Source organism: Carettochelys insculpta, chromosome 17, assembly GCF_033958435.1.
Source record: "Carettochelys insculpta isolate YL-2023 chromosome 17, ASM3395843v1, whole genome shotgun sequence".
Lineage (NCBI taxonomy): Eukaryota > Metazoa > Chordata > Testudines > Carettochelyidae > Carettochelys > Carettochelys insculpta.
Window position 1 is genome coordinate 16,783,793 of NC_134153.1, and position 26,221 is coordinate 16,810,013.

At 40.1% G+C, this 26,221-nt stretch overlaps 1 protein-coding gene across 1 annotated transcript in view; it reads right to left on the reverse strand.

The window, feature by feature from the left end:
• Positions 1-26,221, reverse strand: part of TSHZ2 (teashirt zinc finger homeobox 2) — a 300,004-nt gene that overhangs the window by 95,184 nt on the left and 178,599 nt on the right. The window contains exon 2 of the mRNA XM_075011363.1: positions 14,190-17,250. Within this exon, the coding sequence (XP_074867464.1) occupies positions 14,198-17,250 (3,053 nt within the window). The 3' untranslated portion in view covers positions 14,190-14,197. The remainder of the gene's footprint in view (positions 1-14,189; positions 17,251-26,221) is intronic.

Below are 26,221 nucleotides of genomic sequence, written 5' to 3' on the forward strand. Positions count from 1 at the left end.
TTCCAGCTCTGGGAAAGAGGGGGAAGAGCGGGGGATGGAGTGCAAATCAGGTAATTCACTGCTCATCTGAAAGTGTTGGGGAGGCAGAAGGAGTAATAAGTGTGGAGCTCCGATGCGCCACTGTGTGAGAGGCAAATGGAGGAGGGGGATAGGCAGGGGACCCAGGGGTCGCAGGTGGAGCCCCAGTGGGCTGCATGTGGCCCAGGGGAGCCACAGGTTGCTCATCACGGCTCTAATACCTTTAGATTTATAGAACCTGGTGATACCTGAGATTCACAAGTGCTCATCTGTAATATAGAAAACAACTTTGAGAGACTATAGAGTGACAGGTGGAGGAGAGGAAGAAGAGGGCCCACAACTTTTTGGGAGGTAATATTTTAATTCTTTTGTTTACAGCAGTTGGATCTAGCCCATGACTGAGATATCTATTGCTGCACTCTCCTTAACCCTAGTTCACTCTGGCACCAAGTAGTTATATTTATGGATTGCAAATTTATTGACATTTGACATCTGCATCAGCTTTCACCTGATCAACAGGAACTTCTGCCACCAAAGGGAATAATTACGGAAGATTTCAACAGCCATGGGAATGCCAAAAAGGTCATTAAATCATATTGGATAAACAATGTGCTCATGCATTTATTCTTGCCAGTAAATCTTCTGGTTGAGGTCTGGACCACCTAGTGTCAATACTCAAAGAGTGGGGGGCCAGAGAGCATCAGGGAGTGGAATTAATTTAAAACTGAGTAAGAAGAAGCCTAGCACAGTGAGATATTTAATTTGCTACTCTGAACCCTGAATATGCAAAAAACCAAAAATATCCTGGTGCTTTATCTGTATCTAAGCTAAATCCCCGAAGATACTAAGGGTTTGATTTAATAATCCTGAGTAATATTTGTGCACCCCACATTATTGCATGCAATTTGTGTGTGGAAGGTAAGAGATACAGAAAACACATGGCACAGGGAAAACCAATTACAGGTTGTGCTTTTACACACTGTTTGGCTGTGCTTACTAATCCTGTTGGTATTTTTTCAGATTTGAAATATAGGTGTAGACACTTTCACCCCAATCCCTTTGGAAAATCTGAAAGTTTAATTTTGATTTATAAAAGGAGGCCATCCTGATAGTTAATGTGAGTATATGCAATGTTTAAAAATAACACAGTTTTCCTGGACTGTTTAAAACACTTCTGTCTTGCAAAGCAAATGCCACACCTTCCTGACAATCTTCTACCCAAAGCAAAAGCCTGAGGTCTGGTCTACAATATAGGGCAAAGTTGACCTAAGGTACACAGCTCCAGCTACTAGAATAGCGTAGCTGTAGTTGACGTACCTCAACTACAGCATCCCCTTATTGTTCTTGCTCTGGTAGAGTACCAGAGTTGATGGGAATGTGATCAGCAATGGACTTAGCAGGTCTTTCCTAGCCCTGCTAAATCCACCCCCAGAAGATCAATCTCTGCAGAGCTGATCCCCCCGTAAGTGTAGATAAAGCCTGAGAAAGATGAACTGATAGTCAACAGAAGAGGGCTCCAAGTGACCAACAGGGGATGTGAATTATAAAGTGAATTGCAAGACTCCTACAGCCTGCCTAGATATTCAAGGGTGGAGCCTTGATTCACCAGTGGCTTGTACCTTGCACAGTCATAGATCTACTTGTGACAGGTGCCTGTCGGGGGGAAAGGTTGCATGGCAATGTTCCCTCTCATTTTTTCCAACCATGTGCAGGATAAATGTTACATGCACCATCAGTTCATCTTTCTGTGTTTTGTGCACCAAGGCATATAGCAATGTGTACCATGAGTAGAAACATGCTGCTGTCTGTGGGTGTTCTGCTAATCAGCTGGGCAGCCCTTGAATCTCATCCCATTTAGACAATTAAAACTTTGGTTGGGGCATAGAAAGGTGGTGTTCCACCCAAGTGCTATCATGAGTCACCTATTCATGTATCCTTGGGCAAAGTGAGGGTAACTTAAGAGTAAAACATCACTATTCTTCTATGGTAGAGCTTTAAACATTTTACACAAGTGTAAGTTATTGTACAAGGAAGAAATAGGTGCTAGAACTATCATAACCCTACAGGACTCCACTCTTGTGATCTCCCTTACAGCTTGATCCAGTGCCCACTTAAGACAATGGCAGTCTTTCTCACAGGTTCACAGGAAGAAAGTTGGTAACCATTAGGACTCACCCCACAGGGAAATGTATACCTTAATGACAGTCTTCTGAAATTAAAAGAATTGGTGTAATTTATTCCCAGGAGCTGATTTTGCCAAGCAGACAGGAAAAACTGCACTGGGGAATGTGGAAAACTTCTAAACATTGGCTTGAAGTGTGAGCTGGTGGTAAGAGATAAATACTCTCTTGCCAGTAACTATTAGGACATCTGTGTGATTAAGAACCTTTAAACAACCTGCTTGAGATGTGGTACAAGCAGCTGATAATTTTATGGAGTAGCCATGAACTGGGAGGGAGTGAATTTTTGCCATTTCAGCTGCAAACAGATTTTCAGAGTGAAATGGCTGAATCTGAATTAGCTGAGTGCGCTTGAGCAACATTCCTTTTCCTTATAGTTATGGATTGGATTATGCTAAAAACAACAAGCGGACACCACAGAGGTATTCAGTGGACCTTCTCTCGTCAATTAGAGGATATCGATTTTGCTGATGACATTGCTCACCTGGCACATCGGCATGAGCATATGGACAGCAAAGTTGCAGCACTCGATAGTGCTGCCTCAAAGGCAGGCCTGAAAATCAGTAGATGTAAAACTAGAACTATGAGGGTCAACACACTGAACAAGACATCATCACTTTAGGGGAAGAGACCCTCGAAGATGTTGAACAATTCACTTATCTTGGTAAATCCAGGATTGGCAAAGCCACAGCAATATTTCAAACTCTGTGGCCAGTATGGAGATCACACAACATCTCTGTTGAAACAAAGCTGAGCATCTTCAATTCAAATGTAAAGTCTGTCCTGCTGTACGCCTGTGAATCACGGCGCACCACAAAGTCCTCAACACACAAACTGCAGATGTTTTTGAATAGATGCCTGAGGTACATATTACAAATAAGATGGCAAGACAAAGTCACAAATGAACATCTGTGGACACGAACAGGCCAAGAGCCAGTGGTGATCCAAATAAAAAGGAGAAAATGGGGATGGGCTGAGACATACTTTGAGGAAATCCCTATCCAGCATTGTTCGACATGCCCTAAAATGGAATCCTCAGGGGAAACACAGCCAAGGAAGACCCCGAATAACATGAAGATCTACAGTCATGGAAGCTCAAGAACTGGGATATTCATGGGGCCAGATTGAAGCCACTGCCCAAGATAGAACCAGGTGGAGGAGCCTTGTGGCTGACCTATGCCCCACTTGGGGTTCATGGGTTTAACTTGAGTAACATTCACTGAACTGGATCCATGAGAAGATTTTCACCATTTTTTTTTTTTTTTTTGTCTTCAGTGAGGAAGAAAAGGGAGCAACAGGCATCAGGAAATGAAACCACAGCTTCTGCCTCTACAAAATGTGCTGTTAGGGTTTACAAAAAGCTTGAGGCAGAACCAATAAGGAACAAACAGTGTCTGTGAAATACAACATATAGTTGTGCTTCCTCCATATACCAGAAAGGTGCTTTCCCTGGGTTTCCTCTGAATGCCTGACTGGGCCTTCAGTACACAGCATTGCTCTCATTCTCCACTATGGACACCCTGTGAGAGACCTAAGTAGAGAGAAAGTTTCCTCGTGGAATTTCTTTATCCTTTCACAACTCACAAGCAAACTCCTACATCAGTTTCCCAGTTTTGCTCTATTCCTCTCAGTCCCAAATCTGCCCTGACTCCCATCCCCAGCATTAACCCGCCTCAGCCCCAAACTGGCCCTCACCTATCTGTGGCATTTGCTGGGGAGCCTATGCCAGGCAGCCACATGTGTCCAGCTGAAGGAAGACTGGTGTGGAGGTGTTCCACTGGTGGGGGTGAGGCGAGCCAGGCCCATGGGAGGCTTCTCAGGTAGCAGGGCGAGTGAGGGGCTCTCTGCAGCTGCCTGCCCTGCCAGTGCTGAAATAATGGAATGAAATTCCCATCACCCTGCCAGCCATTAGACCAGTTAAATTTAGTTCTACTGTTTCAGTGGCAGCAGAGTGTGGAGCCACAGGGGAGTCAGCTATTGTAATGGAATTTTCTCGCAGAACCCTTATTTTCACTTCATGGAACCCCAGGATTCTGCAGAACACCAACTGGGAAACACTGCCCTAGATAATACTTACTTTCCTTGGTAATCAGAGGACTGTTATAAATAACATTTAGTACTGGCCTGTTTGAAAACTCCCACTTTCTTCTATATCTTAGGGCTAATTTATTCTTGCTTCTGATACAGGAGTCAGAGTGGAGACACTATGTAACTCGCATACCTAGATGTGGTTCACAGTCCCATTTAGTGGCACCTAGATCACTTACACTGAGAAAGAATGAGTCTCCTCCTCCAGCCCTCGCTGAGGGGGCAGCTGGCTTTTCGTTCAAACTGTAGAGGTGCCTGCACAGAGGTCTCAGGTTCAAATCCACCTGTGTGTGGTTACATCTGCACCACACTGACTTTGATTTGTCCTGCTACCCCTGAACAAAACAGAGTAGGACAGTCTCCAGGGCTGATCCCTGTAGTCTATGAACCCCTGTGCCTACTAGGAAAGTCCCTTGCTCTGGGCATTTTCCTCAGTGTCTATAACCTGTGCAAAGTGGCTGTGAATTCCCCTTCTTATCAAAGTACCAGGCAGCACTAAAGAAGGAGCTGAAAAATGTCACAAAGATTTAACATTACACCACTGCTAAGCACATCTGATGCTCTGAGGGAGCTTGAGTACTTAGTGCTAGGGAGCAGACCATGAATGCAAATTATAGGAACCCTTCACTTTTAGCAGAAGGCAGTGGGGGTCAACTACACTCTGAAAACCTATCTGCCCTGGAAGGAGGGCAGAGGCACAACATTCCACCAGGACCTCAGGAAACCCTGGTATCTCATTCAGGCACAAAAGCCTCTCCAGGCTCTAGGGAACACACGGAGAAGGTGTACATGTGCATGGCCCTTTTAAGAGGGTGTAGCATGTACTCTCTGGTCCTAGGGTTACCAGCTTTCTGATTGCAGAAAACCTAACACCCTTGCCTCAGCTCTGTCCTGCCCTTTCCCATGGCCTCACACCACCCGCCCCGCCTCCCCCCAGCCATATGTGCTTTGGCCCCTCACCAGATTTATGAGTATTTGCTCTGATCTTTAATAGCAAACTGCAGCGACTGCCACCTCGCCTGCTCTCCTTGAGATACTCAGCGGCTGGTTGGGGAAATGTCCTTCATTATTAATGTGAATTTGTACATTTTTATGACACTGCTTGGGAAAAGGGGCAGGCCAAGAGTTTCTGGTGATATATGCTCATTTCTAACCATGTGTTGTCCTAGACAATTGAAGAATGAAGATAAACACTGGCAAAGGAAGTGGAAGGTGCAGCACTGACAGTTTTGAAGGCAGGGGGAGAGAGCAAAGGAGTTGTAGTGCATTCAGCATGGCCATTCTCTTACACACCATCCTCCTACAGCAGCCACATAAGGTCAACCAACTGAGCAATCTATACAATGGCAAAGGCTCCTTCCATTTACCCACTTGTTTCTCTTCTGGTCAAGAAAGAGAGTTTATTCCCTGCCTGACTGCATAGAGCTGTTTGGGCCTGAAGTGGGGGTGCTATGCCGGGGAGAAGGAGTTCAGGAAGGGGCAATACCCATCTCTTTGGTTGAGTCTTCTGCAATTTTGGCTTCTGATCAGGGGATTATAAAAGTGGGCTGAGGCTTCTTTGCACCTTTGTCTCTTCCCTTCTCCACCCCCAGCCCCACCCCTCCATTCACAGCTGCACAAAAAGACTGACTGTGCTTAGCCTGTGCAAAGGGAAGGAGTGAATGCGGCCATGACCAGCCACACTAACCCTCACAACTGGGTTTTTTCTTCCTCCATTCTCCTCCAGCCAGGCACACACAGGTATGTTGGTGTCTAATTTTTAACTGAAAATGGACCCTGGCAGCTCTGATCTGAACTGCTCAGCAAGCCACCAAAAGTCTGGTTGGCCACAGTGGCCAGCTCTGTGTGGCTCCTGGAAGCAGCCCTTCCTGGTCCTAGGCTGCAGGTGCAGGCAGGGGGATTCTGAGCACTGTCCCTACCCTAAGCACAGGCACCATCCTGAGTACTGGGCACCACAGCTCTCATTGCCTGGGAACCATGGCCATTGGGAGCTGCGGGGATGGTGCCTGTTGACATTGGCAGCACACAGAGCTCCCTGGCCCCTCCTCTTCCCAGGAACCAGAGGGACATGCCAGCTAGGAACCACCTGAGGTAAGCACCACTTAGAACCCATCCCTCACTGCCTGCCACACCCCAACCACATGCTCCATCCCTGAGTTCCCTCCTGCACCCCAAACTCCTCATCCATGGATGCAGCTGGAGGCAGATAAATGAGAGCTTGTACAGTGCATTGGAGATAAACTCATCTAACAGAAGAGGAGAGAGACATGGGCTCAAGCCACAAAACTGGGATCCAGTCTTCAGGCCAGGTTTCCACCACCCCACATAGAAGAGCATCTGGATTCAAGATCTGGACTGGCCCAGGATAGAGAGGGACATTTACAAAATTCAGATCAGGATTGTGTTTCAAGTGATCCCAAAGTTTGGAATTGTTCAGATTGTGGTTTTTGGCTCAGGCTCATCTTGAGTACTAGGAGTTTAGTATCAGTTAATATTGTTATCTTAACATGCAAACTCCCTACTAAATCCACTGAGAATTACAGGGCCAAAGCTAAAACACGGTGCCATAGATGTAAACTTGCATCCCTATACAATAGCCCTATCCAGTGCATTGTTCATTGTATATCATTCCAATGCAACAACAAAATGACAGAAAACACAGAGGGCTTGATTCAGATCTCCACTACAATAAAGTAAATCAGATGTAACTCCATTGTAAGGCCTGCTCCTGCATCATGATCAGTTAGTGTGACCCTCTGTGCAAAGTTCCAAGAAAGCCCCTGCAGTGTTGCAAACGTCCACATAAACAGGTCTGATACAGGATTAAGGCCGCAGTAATGTCACACTAAACCCTCAGTGCACAGCTGACTAATAATTACTTTTTTTTCATTATACCAATAAAAAGGGAGAATCGTCTCTTCTTGCTTTAAAGCTGCATATAATTTTTCTCATTTTCCATCCGTGTTCCATCACATTTGCACAGAGCACTAACCCTGGTAAATTAAATTATTATTATGAAAAAGGTGCTTTAGAAAGCTGGGTACTCCCTTATGTCCATTCCCTTTGTTATTGATCTTTGCTATTTGGCGAGGTGTAGAGTGTAAAAAAATAAAAGATTCGGGTGCTTTTCCTGTGAAATTTCCTTTGGTGAAAGTGTGCTACTATAGATCATGAAGGCTGTAACATCCAACGTCAGACAGAGCAAACAAACAGCAAGATTTTGATACCCTTACAGACACTGAATACTTGAGACCATATTCAAGATCAGTAACACAGGGTTCAAGTATTTAAGTGGTGTTTCTTCTTTGATAAACATGCAATATTTGATTATTGGGGTGGGGAAAGTGCTTTACGACAGCAGCTCTTTAGCTCTGGGTCAGGGACTGTCATTTCCTATATGTCTGTACTCCGTCTAGCATGATAGAAGTTGAATAGTTGGTCTCCAGGTGCTAATGCAATAGAAATGTTAAGGAATAATAACTGACTATTAGTAATGTGATTCTTGCTCACAACAGTCAAATAAATGTGCATTAGGATATCTTAAGAGTTGGGTCTGACCCTGCTCCCACAAATTCATAAGAAACCTTGGCATTGGCTTTAAAAGAGGTCCTATCACAAGCTCTGACCCAGCACTGAAGAAATGAAACTTTGCTCATGATTTTATAATCGGAACCCTCCCTTAGTTTTGATGGTGAGTTCTGCTTACAAACTGATGGTATGACACAGTGAGCTCTACCCCAATATTTTCATATTACCTTATTACGCCTCCAGGATATTTGCTATAGATGAGTGCAGGATGAAGAGAAGGCTATGTTCTCTAAACCCCAAATTCAGCCACATGACTTGGGCAACTTCCTTGTTGCACTTCCATTAAGCGTATTAGCCGAACATGCAGTGGAACTCTTGCAGTTTCAGAGAAGAAATGAGAAAATAAAATCCACAAAGGAAAAAAAAATTCTTCTATTTTGGTATACTTAACACATAGAGTTATCTTTGTGTCCTATATATCATTTAACAAATTGCTTTGCAATTCTTACAGGGCGTGGTATAATGACTGATTTAAAATCACCGCATTGCTTAAACTGCATTGTTCTTCATCAAGTTGAGTCATTTTTATGTGAAGTGTCAAGCTCTCTAACAAATAACTGCTGCCAGACAAATCAACTTCCTCATCTTAAAGCTACGGCTAAATAGTTTATAGCTTTAATCTGCTCACTGAGGTGTGCAGTCTATGACAGTAATTATAAATGCAAGGAGAAATTATAGCTGAATGCTTTAACTGCATTAGGAGCCATTTGATGAACAATCATGATTGCCTGCTCATTTTCAACAATAGAGGGCAAGTTAGTGTCAGTGCATTAGAGGATTTTCAGTTCTGCTCTGCTCTTTCTTCCATTTACCACAGAACATCAGTTGTCTGCTATAAAGTAGAAAAAAAGCAGCATAGAAGCTTTAAACTTGATGGTTTAAAAAAAAACAAAGGAGGAAATAGACAAACTGTTTATCATTATGACTCATTTTTGTTTTGCAGCAAGCTTACTTTTAAATTAGTTCATTTTAGGGAGCTACATATTTACCTATCAGGGACTTTGGAAAAGAAATCTCCTCCAACCCCATACGCCTGGTTTAAATTTATAATGAATAATTAAAAACAAACAAAAAAAAAACCCCAAAACAACTTTTAAATAAGATCATGTATCTCTTCTAATAGTGACTAGTTTTTAGCTACTGTCACCATCTGAATTTAAAACTAGAGCTATGCATGTCTGTACACATACATGCATACACACATTTCCTGGAAAAATATATATTTTTAATTTAGTTGAAGAATTCCGTATGTTTTAAGTTATAAATTAATGCACAAATTTGAAGCAACATTCCCTGATGTACATGGTCTTCTATGTGAAAACAACAAAAAACCTGCAGCTATTATAATGAAAAGATGGTAGTGACATAAGATTTTTATAAATTAAAAATGACGCTACAATATATTACCAGACCCATTTCAATTTGGAGAGTTAAAAAAACTCAGAAAGGAAATGAACAAACAGAAGATATATACACATGCATTTATCATAAATCAGTGAAACAGCCCCAATGATGTCTTTAAAATAATACCACACAGATAATGTATGAGTGTTTTTCTAGTTGTAATAAACTGACTGGCAATTGATTTGTTTATATTTTAAAATTTAATTTATTTTCTAAATAAGAATTTAAATATTAACTTTCATTTTCAGCATGGATGATATTTTATATTTTTCTGTTCTTTGGAGAATTTCTTTCCGTTTTACTTGCATATTTAGTACTTACACTTTATCTTTGCTTTTGATGTAACATTTTGTCAACAAATTGATATATTTATGCATTTTAAATGTCTCAATATGATTTCTATTTTTCTGAATACCTTGCACTTTTAAATTACTGTACATATTAAATATGTGAATTTCTGCTGGCATATTCCTTAACGGGTATTGTATGTTTTATAATTAGGAGACATGCTGAACTTTTACCATGCCATTTTTTAGATAAGGAAGCATGAAAATCCTTGTAATGTATCTAGGTCTCCTTGCAGAGATCAGGAAACAAAGCCACATGAATAAACTCGAGGCATGACATATTTCATCATAGTCAGGAGAACTTAGGCAAGCTTAGAGCTAAAAAACTTTAATAAAATCTATCCAGTGCCATCCAAAATACCCCATCATTTCACACAATTTGTCCTATCATGCATACCAAGTAAAATTACAGTTCCAGATAACAGTGCTATCTCTCTGTCAGTACACTTTAAATATGTGCCTTTGAAGGTGCTGCCTGCATGCTGATATAAATTAGAAATATCTGGGCAATAAGGGAATGACAGTTTGTAGGTACCCAAAGACTAGTAGGACATTGCGTTGGTTCACGTCCATAAATCACTTGAATACACCAAAAACTTGTCATTTTGGGGTGCTGCTACTCAGAAGCCAGGAAGAACAGTGAGGTGCATACAAAGACAGATGCTTTACAATTACAGTGCATTTAAAGACCTAAATCTGAAATGTCCATCAGGTATTAAGCCACAATGATACCATGTATTTGGCAGATAGCATTTCTCTGAGAGTACCCAAATTGCTGGTTTGCCCTCACATCACTAGTATAGAAACTGCAAATACAAAGTATTTATAGATGCTAAAAAAGATGTTGGTGGGGGTTAAGGATGGCTTTATTTTTAGCTAACACATTGAATTTTGAATTGTTATAAGGTAGAAAATCAGTTAAATAAGCATAGAACATTTGTTCATCCCTTTGCTTTGTACAGGGTATTACTATTGGGTGAACAATGCAAAAAATCCCCATTAATATTAGGTAAAATTTTTAAAATAATTAATTCCCTCTGACAGCACTCACATGCCTTTTGCACTTTCCTTTCAAAAGACCGAGCTTTGCTATATAAAACATTAAGGAAGAGTAAATCTACCCCAAGCCAAGAACCAGCACAAGACCTATACAAGACTTAAGACTCATTCCAATGACGGTTGTGCTGTATTGTAATAGCTTCCCATAGCACCTATCTCAAATTACCCTTTGATTACTGGTTTAAATGATAGCTTCTTTAATGGGACTGAAGAGATACATAAGCCTTACCCGGGGAAATCTTAAAGTTGCATGAATATTTGTAGCAAGCAAATTTTAAATCTACTTACAAAACTGGATTGATTCCCAGAGTACATGCACCATCCAGTAGGCAGGGAATAGTCACGGTACCAGGTAAATTAGGTGATAAATAACAAATAGCATCACTTGAATTTTGAATGTTCATTATCATTCCATAATGTAAAATTTTCAAAAAGATATTTGTCAAGGAAATTCAAATAATGAATGCACTGGAGGAAATTTTATCTTGCCTGTGGATATTCTTCAAACGAAAATAAAATATAAAATAAAGCAAATAAAATAAATAAAATAAGAAGGGGTGGTGGTAAATTCACTGAAAAAATTACTTGTTGAGCATTATTCACACAAAGCCCTCTTGGTTACAAATCCTTCAAAATTAAAAACATCAATTTGGACTTGCAGTTGATGTGCATCCTTTTAATTTAAATGAAGAAATGTCAGGTTTGGGAGTTAAATAAAATTAAAAATGCTATAAATTATGCATCAGCTAAATACTATATTACATATTGTAAACCTTGGCTGAGATTGCATTCTTAGTTATATACCTCCTTCAACAGAGAAAATAACAGTACAAACAGTATCCAAAAGCTGTCTCTTTGTGAAAAGAATAAAAGTGCAAGGCACGTAGAAGAGCACAAATTGTTGGGCAAAAGTCAGCATGGTTTCTATAGAGGGAAGTCGTGTCTAACTAATCTATTAGAATTCTTTGAAGGGGTTAATAAACATGCAGACAAGGGGCACCCAGTGGACATAATATACCTAGATTTCCAGAAAGCCTTTGACACGGTCCCACACCAAAGGCTTTTATGTAAATTAGGTGGTCATGGGATAGGAGGAAAGATCCTTTCATGGATCAGGAATTGGTTAAAAGACAGAAAACAAAGGGTTGGAATAAATGGTAAATTTTCACAATGGAGGTGGGTAACTAGTGGTGTTCCCCAGGGGTCAGTCCTGGGACCGATCCTGTTCAACTTGTTCATCAATGATCTAGAAAATGAGGTAAGCAGTGAGGTGGCAAAGTTTGCAGATGACACCAAGTTGTCCAGGACAGTCAAAACCAAAAGGGATTGTGAAGAACTACAAAAAGATCTCAGCAAACTGAGTGATTGGGCAGCAAAATGGCAAATGAAATTTAATGTGGGGAAGTGTAAGGTAATGCACATTGGAAAAAATAACCCAAATTACACGTACAACATGATGGGGTCAAATTTAGCTACGACAGATCAGGAAAGAGATCTTGGAGTTATAGTGGATAGTTCTCTGAAGACATCCACGCAGTGTGCAGCGGCAGTTAGTAAAGCAAATAGGATGTTAGGAATTATTAAAAAAGGGATAGATAATAAGACAAAAGATATCATACTTCCCCTATATAAAACTATGGTATGCCCACATCTTGAGTACTGCGTGCAGATGTGGTCTCCTCACCTCAAAAAAGATATATTGGCATTAGAAAAGGTACAGAAAAGGGCGACTATGATGATTAGGGGTTTGGAACGGGTCCCATATGGGGAGAGGCTAGAGATACTGGGACTTTTCAGTCTGGAAAAGAGGCGATTGAGGGGCGATATGATAGAGGTATATAAAATCATGAATGGTGTGGAGAAAGTGAACATAGAAAAATTATTTACCTTTTCCCATAATACAAGAACTAGGGGACACCAAATGAAATTGATGGGTAGTAGGTTCAAAACTAATAAAAGGAAATTTTTCTTCACACAGCGCACAGTCAACCTGTGGAACTCCTTGCCGGAGGAGGCTGTGAAGGCCAGGACTCTATTAGGGTTTAAAAAAGAGCTTGATAAATTTTTGCAGGCTAGGTCCATAAATGGCTATTAGCCAGGGGTAAAGTATGGTGCCCTAGCCTTCAGTACAAGGGCAGGAGATGGATGGCAGGAGATAAATCACTTGATAATTGTCTTCTGTTCTCCTTCTCTGGGGCACTTGGCATTGGCCACTGTCGGCAGACGGGATACTGGGCTGGATGGACCTTTGGTCTGACCCAGTATGGCCATTCTTATGTTCTTATGAAAAGTTAAGCGTGTGATAAAAGTTATTGATTCTCTCAATTAGAAGCTAAAACCAGCCCCATACTTTGCTACTGATCTACACCCAAAGCTTTCACTGAAGTTAAACGGTGGAAGGGGGTACTTACTGCACATTGGGTTCCTCACTGATACTATGAGACAATATGTAAATACAGTAAACTCTTTCATATCCAGCAACCCTGGGACTGGGAGTTTGACATATATTCAAATATTCTGGATAATAGAGAGGTATACTTAGCAATGCGTACTACTAAAGAAATACAAGACAGTAAGAAACAAATAAAAATGTATGCAGAATATTTTGTTAACAACAGTAGTATTATACATAATACACTCTTACTGTATTTGCTGTATTTATTTCTATTCACTTTCACTATATTGTGCTTATGGAAAACATAACTAAAATTTACTTAAGGTTAAAATGCCAGTTATTTGAGAGTTCTGGATGATAGAATGCTGGATATGAAAGAGTTTACTGTATGAAGCATTCAAGAATAAAGAAAAAAATAGAGGTGCAAGGGGAGGGGGGAGTTTATTCAGTACAACTCAGAAGAGATCACTGGTGTAAGTGGCATGGGAAGCTATTAACAGTACAGTGCAGTACAACACTGATCATCCAAATGTTAGCAGAGGAATAATCAAGATTTTAGATAGTGAAAAACATTTTCATATCATTTGAGCCTTTTGGGAGAACAGACTGCTTTGGATAATTGAGAATTTGCTTATCAAGATTACATTTTTTTCTACCCCCCACCTCAAATATTTGATGCTACATTAGTGATGGAGGGGAAAGGGATAAATAATTCCTTGGAACTATGTAAGGGAAGGCAGAAAAAGGCATTCCTTAATGCAAATTCCACTCTGAAAGCAGAAGAGTAGTCATTTATTTGCTCTGCTTCCTACTAACCTGAATAGAAGGTGGACTAAAATAATTCTTAGAAACAGGAAAGAGGAGATGTGAACAACGGGGAAACAGTTTTGTTAAAAATATTTTAAAGAAGCAGCTTTTCAGGCCAGGATGGTGATCCATTTAACATGCATTTTTCTTTAGTGCAATGTAAAATGGACTCGTATACTGGACTAAACTGATCAATTCAGCATATTTTAGAACGTCTTCTACCTTTAAGAAAGTGCAAATGCTTTAACAAGTCTCCTTACAACCATGAAATTAAAACAGACAGGGGAGTTGATGTGTGCATACCTTAAAAGTTATTCTTCATCCACTTCTGCTACAAACTGTGAATGGTGTTCTGGTGACTTGCTGTGTGTTTTGCTTAGGTGAAGTTTTACTGCATGTTTGCTTGCAAATGTCCGACAGCACAACTTACATTTGAACTTAGAGTCTGTATCCTCTTCCCCAGCTATTGTTTCAGGTGATCTTTGAACTGAAATTCTGGAGATTTCTTGTTCTACCTTGGTTTGCTGTTCCACAGCCAGTCTGTTCATGTCTTTCATTTGGAAACCTAGATGAGATTCTAAGTGGCTAATGTAAGTAGATGGGGTTCTGAACTGAGATGCACAGTCACTGCAATAAAAAATTGGGTGTCCTTTGTCCATGTTTTTCAAAAACTTTGTTCCTCCAGTTTTCCTAAGTTGGTACTTGACATTCGCTAACCAATGGCTGATGGTGGTCATTGACAGTCCAGTAAATTTAGAAATCTGCATCCGTTCTTGGGGGCCTAGGTCTGATAGTAAATATTTACCTTCTGATGTTTGGAAGAGGCTGGAGGCAAACTGAGCTTGCAAAATCAGGAGATGCTGAGGGTTCCAGTTTGACTGCCTGCCCTTCCTTTTATGAAGAGTGGAGACTTCTGTTGAGACATCCTCAAAACGTCGGACATCCATTTCCAATTTCATTGATGGGATCTTAGAAGATACTGCAGGTTTTGGTGTAGTAGCTTTGGGAAGAACTTTGACCATGTCAGCAATGTCAGACAGAGCGTGTTTCTGAGGTGGGGAAGTACAAGATTGTGCTTGAGCTGACTCAGATTTCTTGCTTTTGGATTTGGTCAGATCTATAGGTTGATCATTGTTTTCAAACAAATAACGCCTGGAGAGGCTTGCAGACTTTGGTGGAGTTGGAGCTGAAGATAAAACTGTATTCTCCATCATATTTAAGTTAGGTTTGTGGAATATAGAGATTGTGCTTGAGCTGGGGCTGGAGTTAGACTGGGGCCGCAAAGGCTCAGTGGCTTTGCCCAAGTGATTGTTCAATACAGACTGCAGGGCGCTAAGTGGATTCACACATGGCAAGTCAGAAGAATGGTTTGTGGCGATACAACCATTGCTGAGAGAAGGTGCAGCTGACTCCTTGGGCTTTGTTTTTTCTTTCTCACCATCTTCTTTTGGGTTGTCCTCCTCCTTCAAGGGACAGGGCTCTGCCTTTTTTGACTCTATGGGGGCCTCACACTTGAGGAGAGATTCCCCTTCACTCTGACAGAGTAAGGCAGCTTCAGCTTGGATGTCCTCTTTAGTGTACTCCTTTTGTATGACTTCTTTGTCATCAGTTTCCTTCTTCACTCGAGTGCACTGGCCCACATTTGCTGAGCTGGGAATCAGAGGCGTAACTTTCCATTTTGGTGCAATGGGTCTCAACTTATTGGTAATTGTGGGCCTGATTTGCAATACTTGTGAACCCACTGGTAAGGAAGGCTTTGCTCCTTCTGAGAGCTGATAAGCCGCATGGATGCTAGGATAGGCACTCCAGCTAGGAGCTCCATTTTGAGCTTTATTGATGGCTGTGGTGACAGTGTTTTCCAAAGACTTTAAAATATCCCCACCACCTTTTGAACCATCTTCTAAATCTTCCTCCCTAAGATACTGGTATTTCATTGTAGGATCCAATGATTTCTGAAGTGTATCATCATACTCTTCTGTTTTTACCACTTTCTCATCTTTGTTTGAATCATCAGGTTTATCTTTTTTACTCTCTTTCTTTACCTCTGATGCAGGAGCTATGCCATCTGAAGATACATTGCTGGATGGTTTTGAAACCTGGGTGTCATTGGCTGGTGTCTCTGACAGTGATTGCATTTTCTCCACAGCCAAAGGATCTAGTACTAGTTGTTTTCCTTTCTTTGAAGCTGAACTTGTGACTTTCAAAAAGTGACCCGTGACCATCATATGAGTGGTAAGTTGCTGCAAGGTGTCATGTGAACTTCCACATTCCATACACTTCAAAATCTGGGACTTACAGGCCTCAAATTGCCATGTGTAGCTAGCTCCATTTTGGTAGCCATAGCGGTTGTTAGATGACAGCTGCAGGTTTGTATTCTTCTGAGGAGGAAAGCTATCTGCAAAAGATCCTGTTGTGGAATCTGGAGAGCAAGGTCGGTTAACATCATACACACGTTTCTTTGCTGAAGTTACCATTTTTGACGAAATGGTAGGTACCGGCTCCTTCAAAGGCACTTTTTGGTAATGTTTTGTTTTTATCATATGAACGCTCAGATCTTGAAGAGAATCAAAAGAGTCACCACAGAACATGCACTTTAGAACTTTTTGTGCATCTTCCTTGTCCATATCCTGAAAGGCCCTTTTTCGGGGCTTTGAGTAGCTAGCAGGCCTGTGCTTGTCTTTTTTACGGTTGTCATCTTGGTAATGACCAGTTTCATTCATGTGGACTGTTAGCTCTACCAAGGTGTCATAAGCAGCACTGCATTGCCTGCACCTAAACCTACTAGCACCTGTGAATACAGTTCCACACATTTTGCTGCTTTGTCTGTAGAGCTGGACTGAACTGAAAAGATTTGGTTTGGTGACTGGTCTGGAAGGCAAGCTCTGTTGTAAGCTTTTTGACAGTGCATCCTGGTGCCAATCAAAGTCACTTTTGTGACCTCCATTTCTATTGTCACAGCCCCTTCTCTCAGAATTGGACAACTTGAGACCCAGTCCTAGCCCTGTCCAATAAGAGTCTGACAGTATGTTAGCATAGACTGCTGTCATTTTATCCATGCAATCATGTACTTCATTCTGAGGTTTGGGGCAGGCATTGGTTTTCAGATCCTGCACCTCTCTGGAGCAAATGTTTTTACTATCTGCCACCAGGTCACTAGCATCACTTAACAGGGACTCATTTTCCACATCTTGATTAGATGTATGACTTACTGGAGAATTCTGGTAGCTAAAGCTTCCTTTCTGCTCAAGACCCATTTCATGTTCTTCATCCGTGCCAGTGTCATTGCTGCCCTGAACTTGAGCTGTTGAATTACTGTCTTCATCATCTTCTTCTTCCTCCTTTATGTCTTCTTCTTGGACGTAACCTGAAATGTAACATCAATATATGAAATAACATGTTAACACTGCTGTTTGATATCTCTAGTTGCACTGTGTGCTTTCTCTACTGGACTTTGTTTTAATCTACAACTTTATTGTCTGTTAGTACTGGAAGCAAAAAAAGATCAAAGCAAAAATATGTCTTTTTGTGAAGCTTGCTGCTGTTTATTGGAAGATTGTAATTCTTTAAAATTGCCAGAGATTGTGAGTTAATAATTTTCCTGTTGTGGGAGTCTCATTCCAGCTGCCCAGTAATGGGACAATTAGAAAATTCATATGTGAGAAGTTTAAGTTTATACAAAAATTCTCAATTCTATGAAACTCTCTGTTACTATTCAACATGCAATTCTATGAGTTTGTTATTAGACCCAAAGAACAAAAAAAGAAAGAATTGGCAAGGAATAGAAGAAAAGTAACTACTGTAATCTTCCTGCTTGATAGAATTATCTAAGTACAGCAATCTTTTGCCATTTGATCACATTAAAGAAACATTCCAGAATGTAATTGATATCCCAAACCACAACACTTGAAACAATTAAAAGGTTCAACTAAAACCTCTGTAAATACACTGTGTTCCATCAAAGCAAATTATACTTTGATAAAAGCAATATTGTTAGGGCAGAAACTGAACAAGCTATGGAAGGTTACTCTTGGATATGGCTGAGATAGAGCAATATTAATTATCAAACTAAAAAAGTAAAGCAAGTCCAGAGTGGTTTTATGTAACAAATGAACTATTTTAATTAATACAATAAATGTGATATTGGTGGATCAACAAATTTTAAAATTAATAAAGGAGTTCATTTTTTTTTCTCATGGCACTAAATCAGGAGTGCACTGACATAAATGGAACTAAGATGGTATGAAACTGATAGAAGGGAAAGGAGAATCAGGCTTAGGGTAAGTCCCTGATCTCAGGGAAGTCAATGGCAAAACTCCCACTGACTCAATAGCACCTGGATTTCATCCTGGGATTCCAATGGGAAGGAAGTGCAAGAGGATAGAAACAGCGTGAACACTTCTCCTCCCAAAAATTTGAAATTAACATGCTTTGGAAGTGCTCATACTTCCCTTGTTTTTACTATAAGTAGCCATTCCATTGACCATCGTTTACTGATACAAACATTCATGGAAGCCAGTCTTTAAATTCACAGGCACAACCCTTCACACACAACAGACACCTGTGTACAGTTAACCAGGAAACACAAACAATGTGGCCAGCTGGAATGATTTCATTGTGTGCCAAATGATATTTGGTGTTTCTCTTAACAACCAACTTATGGAGTAATGTGATAATATAATAATCAAATCTGTAACTTAAAAAGAAAAAAGATTTGGCCTTCATGATACTTAAGAAACGTTTGAGAAACATGACTCTTCAAGGCTAGGGAATAAAAAAGACAAAAGAAAAGAGACCAATACTTATTATGTGTTTAAAATCCCATGACTTTTGAACCAATCTCAGGGCTTTTATGGGGCTCTCACCCATGACTTTTGAACACCGACACTATCATTACTGCAAAAATCACACCACTTTGATCAATCAATAGCGCTAGTCAGAAAATTTGGAAACATTCAAAGTGCTGAGAAAAATAGAGACAAAACTTCCCACAAACTATTTTTCAGAATTTCAACTTACTTCAATTTTCCAACCTGCTCTCCCAATCAAACAGCATAGATGAGATTCAGAATCACCCACTGAATATTTTACAGTAACAGAGAAATATTTGCAATCAATCCTTAGAAGAAAAACATTTAAAGAAAACCCAGTTTGTTCGATAAACCTGAATTACAAGTAAGTCAGAAAAACTACGATCTCCTAGTGGCTATTCCATGAATACAAAAAGAGATTAAATTCAGTGGATACATTCTTTGTTGTAAATTATTCACGAAATTCCAGGAAGAATAGTGATTACATCATTCTTCTAGCTCTCTTTAGCTGATTGTTGCATGGGGATGTGAAACTGGAGAGCTTCTCAAACGATAAAGAGAACAGCAGTAACGAATGAATGTGTGCCATGTATAATGTGATAAAGCAACAATACTACATATCATAATGATAATACTGTGCATGCAAATGGGTGCTTTCAACTAAGGATTACAAAATGCTTGTCAAACATTTAATAAATAAGTTGCTTAATGTCTGTGTGAGGTACAGAATATATTATTACCCTATTTGCAGATGGGAAGACTGAGGTACAGGAACATTAAATGACTTGTTCAGGGACGGACAGGAAGTCAAAGGTAGATCTGGGACTGGAATCCAGGTGTTCCATCTCCTACCGCTGTTCTAGTGACTAGGTGATATTTGTCACAACCTCCCTTCTGAGTGTGTGCAGAGAGGCGAGCATTGCTGTGCATCATGAATAGCATTCTTGTTAAACAAACAGAATGAACTGATGAGCAAGGCTGACACTGTTCTTGTGGTGTCAGAGATACTGTATAGTTTAGGTAGCAACATTGGACTCATGCCAACATGTATTACAATGCCATGCATATTGTAATGAGCAAACAAAAATGACGAGGGAAATGAATGAAGGAATCAGAAGAAAGGCACTCAGCCACTGAGTTCCCAGTTCCAAATTGGTGTTGAGTTGATTCCCTGTTTTTATATCAACCACTTGAATTCCATGAGCCCCCTTTCCAGGAAATAAGGAAGTTTTCCTTTAGAAGGTAAGTAATGTAGTCTCTCTTTCACAATATTCTCTGTCCTTCTAAATACATTTACTAGGAAATGCAAAAGTACAGACAGCTACACATCCTACACAATACAGAGAAAGTTTGCTGCTTAATTTGGCATTGACGCGTTTACTGTAACCTGTATAGAAGAATAACTCCTGCTGAGAAGTCCTCTTTCCTCCTTTTCCTTTGTTTGTTTGTTTGTACAATACACAATCTAATGAAACAACATGGTAAAGTTATGAGAAGGCACCATCAAAAATTCACAAAACCATCAGCCAAGTCCATTTTTAACAACAGTTAAAGATTCTGGGCAGGTTTAAAAACACATCTTGATATCAGACATTCTAAACCATGATTTCATTTGGTTTAGGCATTTTGTATAAACAGTGAAGAACTCCTGAAAGCAGGCAGTCTGGGTGTAGAATGAATGCACATATCCATCTATCAATGATTATTCTGGTGAGGTGTCACCACATATAATGTTTTGTATACAAAGCAGATTATTTTATTTTATTTAAATGCTTAGTTAACAGAAGCAACAGTCACAATGATTTAGAAAGATATTTTGATTGTATCATATTTTCTTAAGTGCATTTCACTAAACGTATTCACACACAATTATTTTACATACATAATTTCTTACACATGGTTGTAATGTCCATGTAGTAAATTGCAGACCCACATGATAAACTACATGTACCAGGGACTGTCACTGGCTTCACTTTTCCCCTGTTCGTACTCTTCTCTTTCCTGAACTTAACGTTACTTTTCCAAACTTCTGAGCAGTTCAAACAACTGACCTTTAGCTGCCAGCTAGATCAGCATCCCCCCTTGCACTCCCAAGTTGTGAAATTACTCTATCCTAATTAAACCATTACCACAGTTAAATCAGTCACGTCAAAGGTATGAAATGGGTGATATGCCATCCTAAACAAGTGCAGGGTTAAAACGCAGTATGGCTATGTCTACACAACAAAGTTATTTTGAAATAACAGCCACTTTTTATAAATAACTGCTAGTGTCTACATAACACAACCGCTCTTTAGAAATAATTATTTCAAAACAGCAGTTGGCTTATTTTGAAATAGGCAAACCTCATTCCATGAGGAATACTGCCTATTTCTAAATAGCTACTTTGAACTAGGGACTGTGTAGACAGGAAGTAGATCCTATTTCAAAATAATCCAGAGTGTGTACAAGGGCTCTATTTCAAAATAGGCTTTATTGCATACAGATGCTCTATTTTGAAATGACTCAGGGCTATTTTTAAATGCATTTTGTATGTAGCTGTGTTATTTCAAAATAAGCTATTTTGGAAAAATCTCTTCCAGAATAGGTTATTTTGAAATAATGCTGCATTGTACACATACCCAATCTTGCAGCCGAGATTGAAACTAGAAAATTAAATGCAGCATTTACTTTTAGTCAGTGCATTTCTTGTAAAAAGAAAAAGAAAAAGAAAAAGAAAAAGAAAAAGAAAAAGATGCTGGCACTCAGCTGGCTCCTCACCTTTCCCACCTTGCAGAGTTTCTATGGCTGGGGCTGCCAATGAGGCTCCATGCCCCAGCTGCCTCCCCACCCCGGGGCTGTTGGGGGGGGTCCTCCTCATGTCCTCTCACCCCTTGGCCAGGGTTCCCCTGGCTGTGACTGCCAAGATGCTGGTACCAGCAAAAAACAGCACTGCTTTTAGTCCTGGTAGATCCCAGGATATTGGATCTTAAAAATTATAGCAATGTTATGGGTAGAAAAAGGTGTTTTAGGTAATGGCGGGAAATTTCAAAACTTTAGAAAACAGCACTGTGTTTTGTTTGTTTGTTTGTTTAAGTTCTTCACTATTTCTTTGGAATCTGAGTAATTATTCTATAATAAAGACACTTTTGTTCCAAAACAGTGTCCACATGGGGGAGTTATACAGGCATAGATCAAGTGGAATAATTTTTCCATTTTGACAAGCCCTCTGTCTTGTACAATTTAGATGCTTGCATTTCTGGCTGGATCCTGGAAGTGCAGCGATTTTGTGAAAACCCTGATGAGAACAGAGGGGGAGAGAGGAAGACGGGAAAAAAGGAAAAATGCACTTTTTTCATTTTTCAGAAAAATAAAATGGTTTGGCATTTTAGCTTTGACCTTTGGGTGAGGATTTGTGTAAGGCTGTAGAAACAGGTTTGTCCCTCTCTATTTAAGTCAACAAATATACTTCACCTGAGCTGCGTCTACACGTGCACGCTACTTCGAAGTAGCGGCACCAACTTCGACGTTAGGCAGCGAGACGTCGAAGTCGCTAACCTCATGAGGAGATAGGAATAGCGCCCTACTTCGACGTTCAACGTCGAAGTAGGGACCGTGTAGACGATCCGCGTCCCACAACGTCGAAATTGCTGGGTCCTCCATGGCGGCCATCAGCTGGGGGGTTGAGAGATGCTCTCTCTCCAGCCCCTGCGGGGCTCTATGGTCACCGTGGGCAGCAGCCCTTAGCCCAGGGCTTCTGGCTGCTTCTGCGGCAGCTGGGGATCTATGCTGCAGGCACAGGGTCTGCAACCAGTTGTCAGCTCTGTGTATCTTGTGTTGTTTAGTGCAACTGTGTCTGGGAGAGGCCCTTTAAGGGCGCGGCTTGCTGTTGAGTCCGCCCTGTGACCCTGTCTGCAGCTGTGCCTGGCATCCCTATTTCAATGTGTGCTACTTTGATGTGTAGACGTTCCCTCGCTGCGCCTATTTCGATGTTGGGCTGAGCAACGTCGAAGTTGAACATCGACATTGCTGGCCCTGGAGGACGTGTAGACGTTATTCATTGAAATAGACTATTTCGATGTCGCAACATCGAAATAAGCTATTTCGATGTTGGCTGCACGTGTAGACGTAGCCCTGTAGTGTCATACAGCCACTTTCAGTGTAGGTGCTAACATAAAAAAACTTGACCAATATTACCAAAATGGGTACTGCTACTTGAAAAATTAACATGCATTTTTGTGACCCCCTCAAAAACAACATAGAACTATCTTGCAACTTCTGCCCACATACAGTCAACACTGGGCCAAATTTACACTTAGTAAATTTTGTTGAATTTAACATGTAAATTGTATCACATTACACATCACTTCTGAACTTGGACCAGTAGGGTTTGAACATTTATACACACTTAAATTATATTGCATTTTTACTTTTAATTTTTCTACCAGAAAAAGCTATTTTCAGTCAAATAAGCTTTTTCTTCCACATAAAGAAACATTTCTTACAATACACACATTTCTTTCCAAGACTGGAAAATTTATTTTTTGCCAAGAAAAGGGACAGTGAATCATTGTCCAGAACAATGTTGTTAATCCACCTAAAACCCATACACCATCTGTACTTTTTCATACATGTATTCCAATTTCACTTGAAATAACATCATTAGTACAGAGATCTCACAGTACTATAAGGTGATCTTGTTTCCTTCTTGTCTGGCTTGAACTCAAACATCTTTTCATTTTGGCAACAGTGGTTTCTTTCTCTGAAATATTTCATGCAGATAATGGATAATGACCACTTCTCATTGCTTTTTCTCAAAAATGTCTAACTGCATTAGCTATCCAAAGACAAATCCTAACCTGGCTCTTTTTCTAAGTTCATGGCTGAAGATTCATCCCAGTTTGCAAAACAACTAAAAAGATAAATTGGCACTGGCAGAAAACCCCATCCTTACTCTACCGTATAGACCTGCAGTAAAAGCCTTTTTGGAATTTAATAGAATTGAAATCAGTGGGGCCCTATAGAAATGTAATCAATTTCATTAGAAAAAACTCCAAGTTTATGGAATTTGCAATCTCACAGGGACTGGTACAGTTTTGGGGGTTTGTTTAGGGAGTCACACACAATTCTATAGGAGGGATGTACTGCTTTTTATTAAATATAAAATGATCGGACAATTTATAGGATGAAAATCTTTCTCTACTACATTTGCTAGCACTTTTCCATTAAGGGGAGAGATGGCCCTTTGCCTATAACAGAACCATAAGAATTAGGAGTAGTCAACACCACCTAGATTATCTAGTCCAGCCTCCTTAACAGTGCACAATTGTTGCCTATATATTCTATTCTAGGACTTCTGTGGAGAGGTTTTTCACATTCTTGGCATCTTGAGGAAATTCTGAATGAGCTGGCTTTTCCCTAAGGGCCAAGCAAACCATGATGGACATGTGGGATTTATTATTAGTTTTCTATCAGAAATAATGTTAATCAGTGGTTCCCAACTCAGTTTTAAATGGCTCATTGATGGGGGTGTTTCCATCATTCTTGTGATGATGTTTTATAGTCTAACAAACCTCACAGTCACAGTTGCCTAATATTCTACTTTCATTTGCGTAATTTCATTCCATATGATGACTTTCCCCTGTCTCCAGCTCATGGAAAACACATGGATCGTGGGAGGAACTTCTTTTCAGTCCCTTACATTCAAATATAATCATACTCTGGTAGTAAGTCAAGTTGAGAGCCGTATCACCTCTCAGGATAAAAGCAAGAGGATGGGGATAGGGAGCGCAGGACACACCACATGATCCACATCAGTTTCCATGGAATGCTCACCTCGGAAAGAGAGAGAGCTTTGGGGCCCTGGGAAGAAGCAGATGATATAACTTCCAAACCTTGTGGATGAGGGACACTTGTACCACAGCGTGTCAGTCCCTCTTGAAGTGGCATATGCCATGAATGAGATTTAACATGGAAAGATAATTTCCTTGAAGCATAACTGTTATTTGCACCTGGTGATGAAATGAAACAATTTTGGAAGTTCAAAAAATAACGTTATGCTATAAGTTTTATTAAGAGGTTCTTAGTCCAGTCTACTCCTGTTGTTTTCAGTAGGGTTCTCAGTGGGATGAGAAGTACAGGATCATGCCCACCGTACATTCCACTGAACATAATTTTGACCCATCACATTGGTTAGAAATATATTTGCTATGAAATGTAGTTACACAAATCCGTAGTCCTTCAGCAAAGCCAACAATAAAATAGCAAACAATAACAAAAGGGCAGGTGAAAAACAGAGGGAAGAGGAACGAGTGCTTTCCATTAAAATGGTAAGGCCAATAGCCATAATGGGGAATGGAGCCATCAGAGAGTTCTCGCCTGAATAATTTTCTTTAGGGAGTGCAGCAATCTTGTTTACATAGCCAGCTGTCACAATGTAGGAGAAAGAATTAATTTAAATCACCCCAATCCTGTGCTGGGATCAGTCGCTCTTACTAAGGTACCAGCTGTGTTTCACAAGAGTATATAACCATGCTTAGGGTCAGCTCCCCAATTTCCATAGATGGAGGCCTTCACCATGAATACAATGATTTATAACAGGTTAAGAGCACTTTGCTTCTTTCAAAGGCCAGAGATTTACCAATCTTTCTTTAAAAAAACAACAAAAAAAACCTCCTGAAGGTATTTGATATTCCTGAGTCAGTAGTTCCCTCATGCATGTGTGAATTCTGAACAAGCATACAGTTCTGAAGGCACAAAATTTTGTCTTCTCCATCTTTGGTGAGTGAAAGCCAGATTCCTGATGCCTAATAGCTGACATAGATTAAATAAATGGACCTGATCCTGTTACCATTGAAATCAGTGGGAGTTCTGGCATTCATGTCAGTGGCAATTGGATTAAGGCCAATTTTTATAAGCAAAGCAGGTTGTTAGAGATCTGTATGATTTGTAGACATGAAACAATGGGTAAAAATATGGAGGCCATTTTGGAAAATGATGCTTGGTTCCCAAATGACTGAAAGGACTCTACCCAGGCATCATGAATGCATCAATATGGTAACATCAATGGATTTAGCCTAGAAAATTTAGAGCTGAATTCTCTGTTTCTCACTGTTTTCTTTATTTGGCCCATTATCCTTCAGACCTGTTGTTTTTATTAGCCACTGCAAGATGGCTTTGTAGATTTACAGACAAGCACATTTCAAATCAGACGTTCAAATCGTTTTTTTTCTTCCTTTCTTTTTTATTGTTCTTCTTCTTTCCTCTCAAATACCAATCTAATTTTTAAAGTGATACAAGCTACCAGTCAGAACCACAAAAATATACATCTATATAAATTGAAATTGTAATGAGCCCTACCAGTGTATTGCTAACACTTTGGTTCATTTGATATGAACTTTGTTTTTTTTAAAGTACCACATGGTAAGGCTTTGAAACTTCAGTTTGTAAAAAAAAAAAAAAAAATCTGTAACAGCCTTGCAGCCTTTGAAGTCACTACTGATATAGCTCTGAACAGATCCATTCAAGTTCAACTAACATCAGACAAAT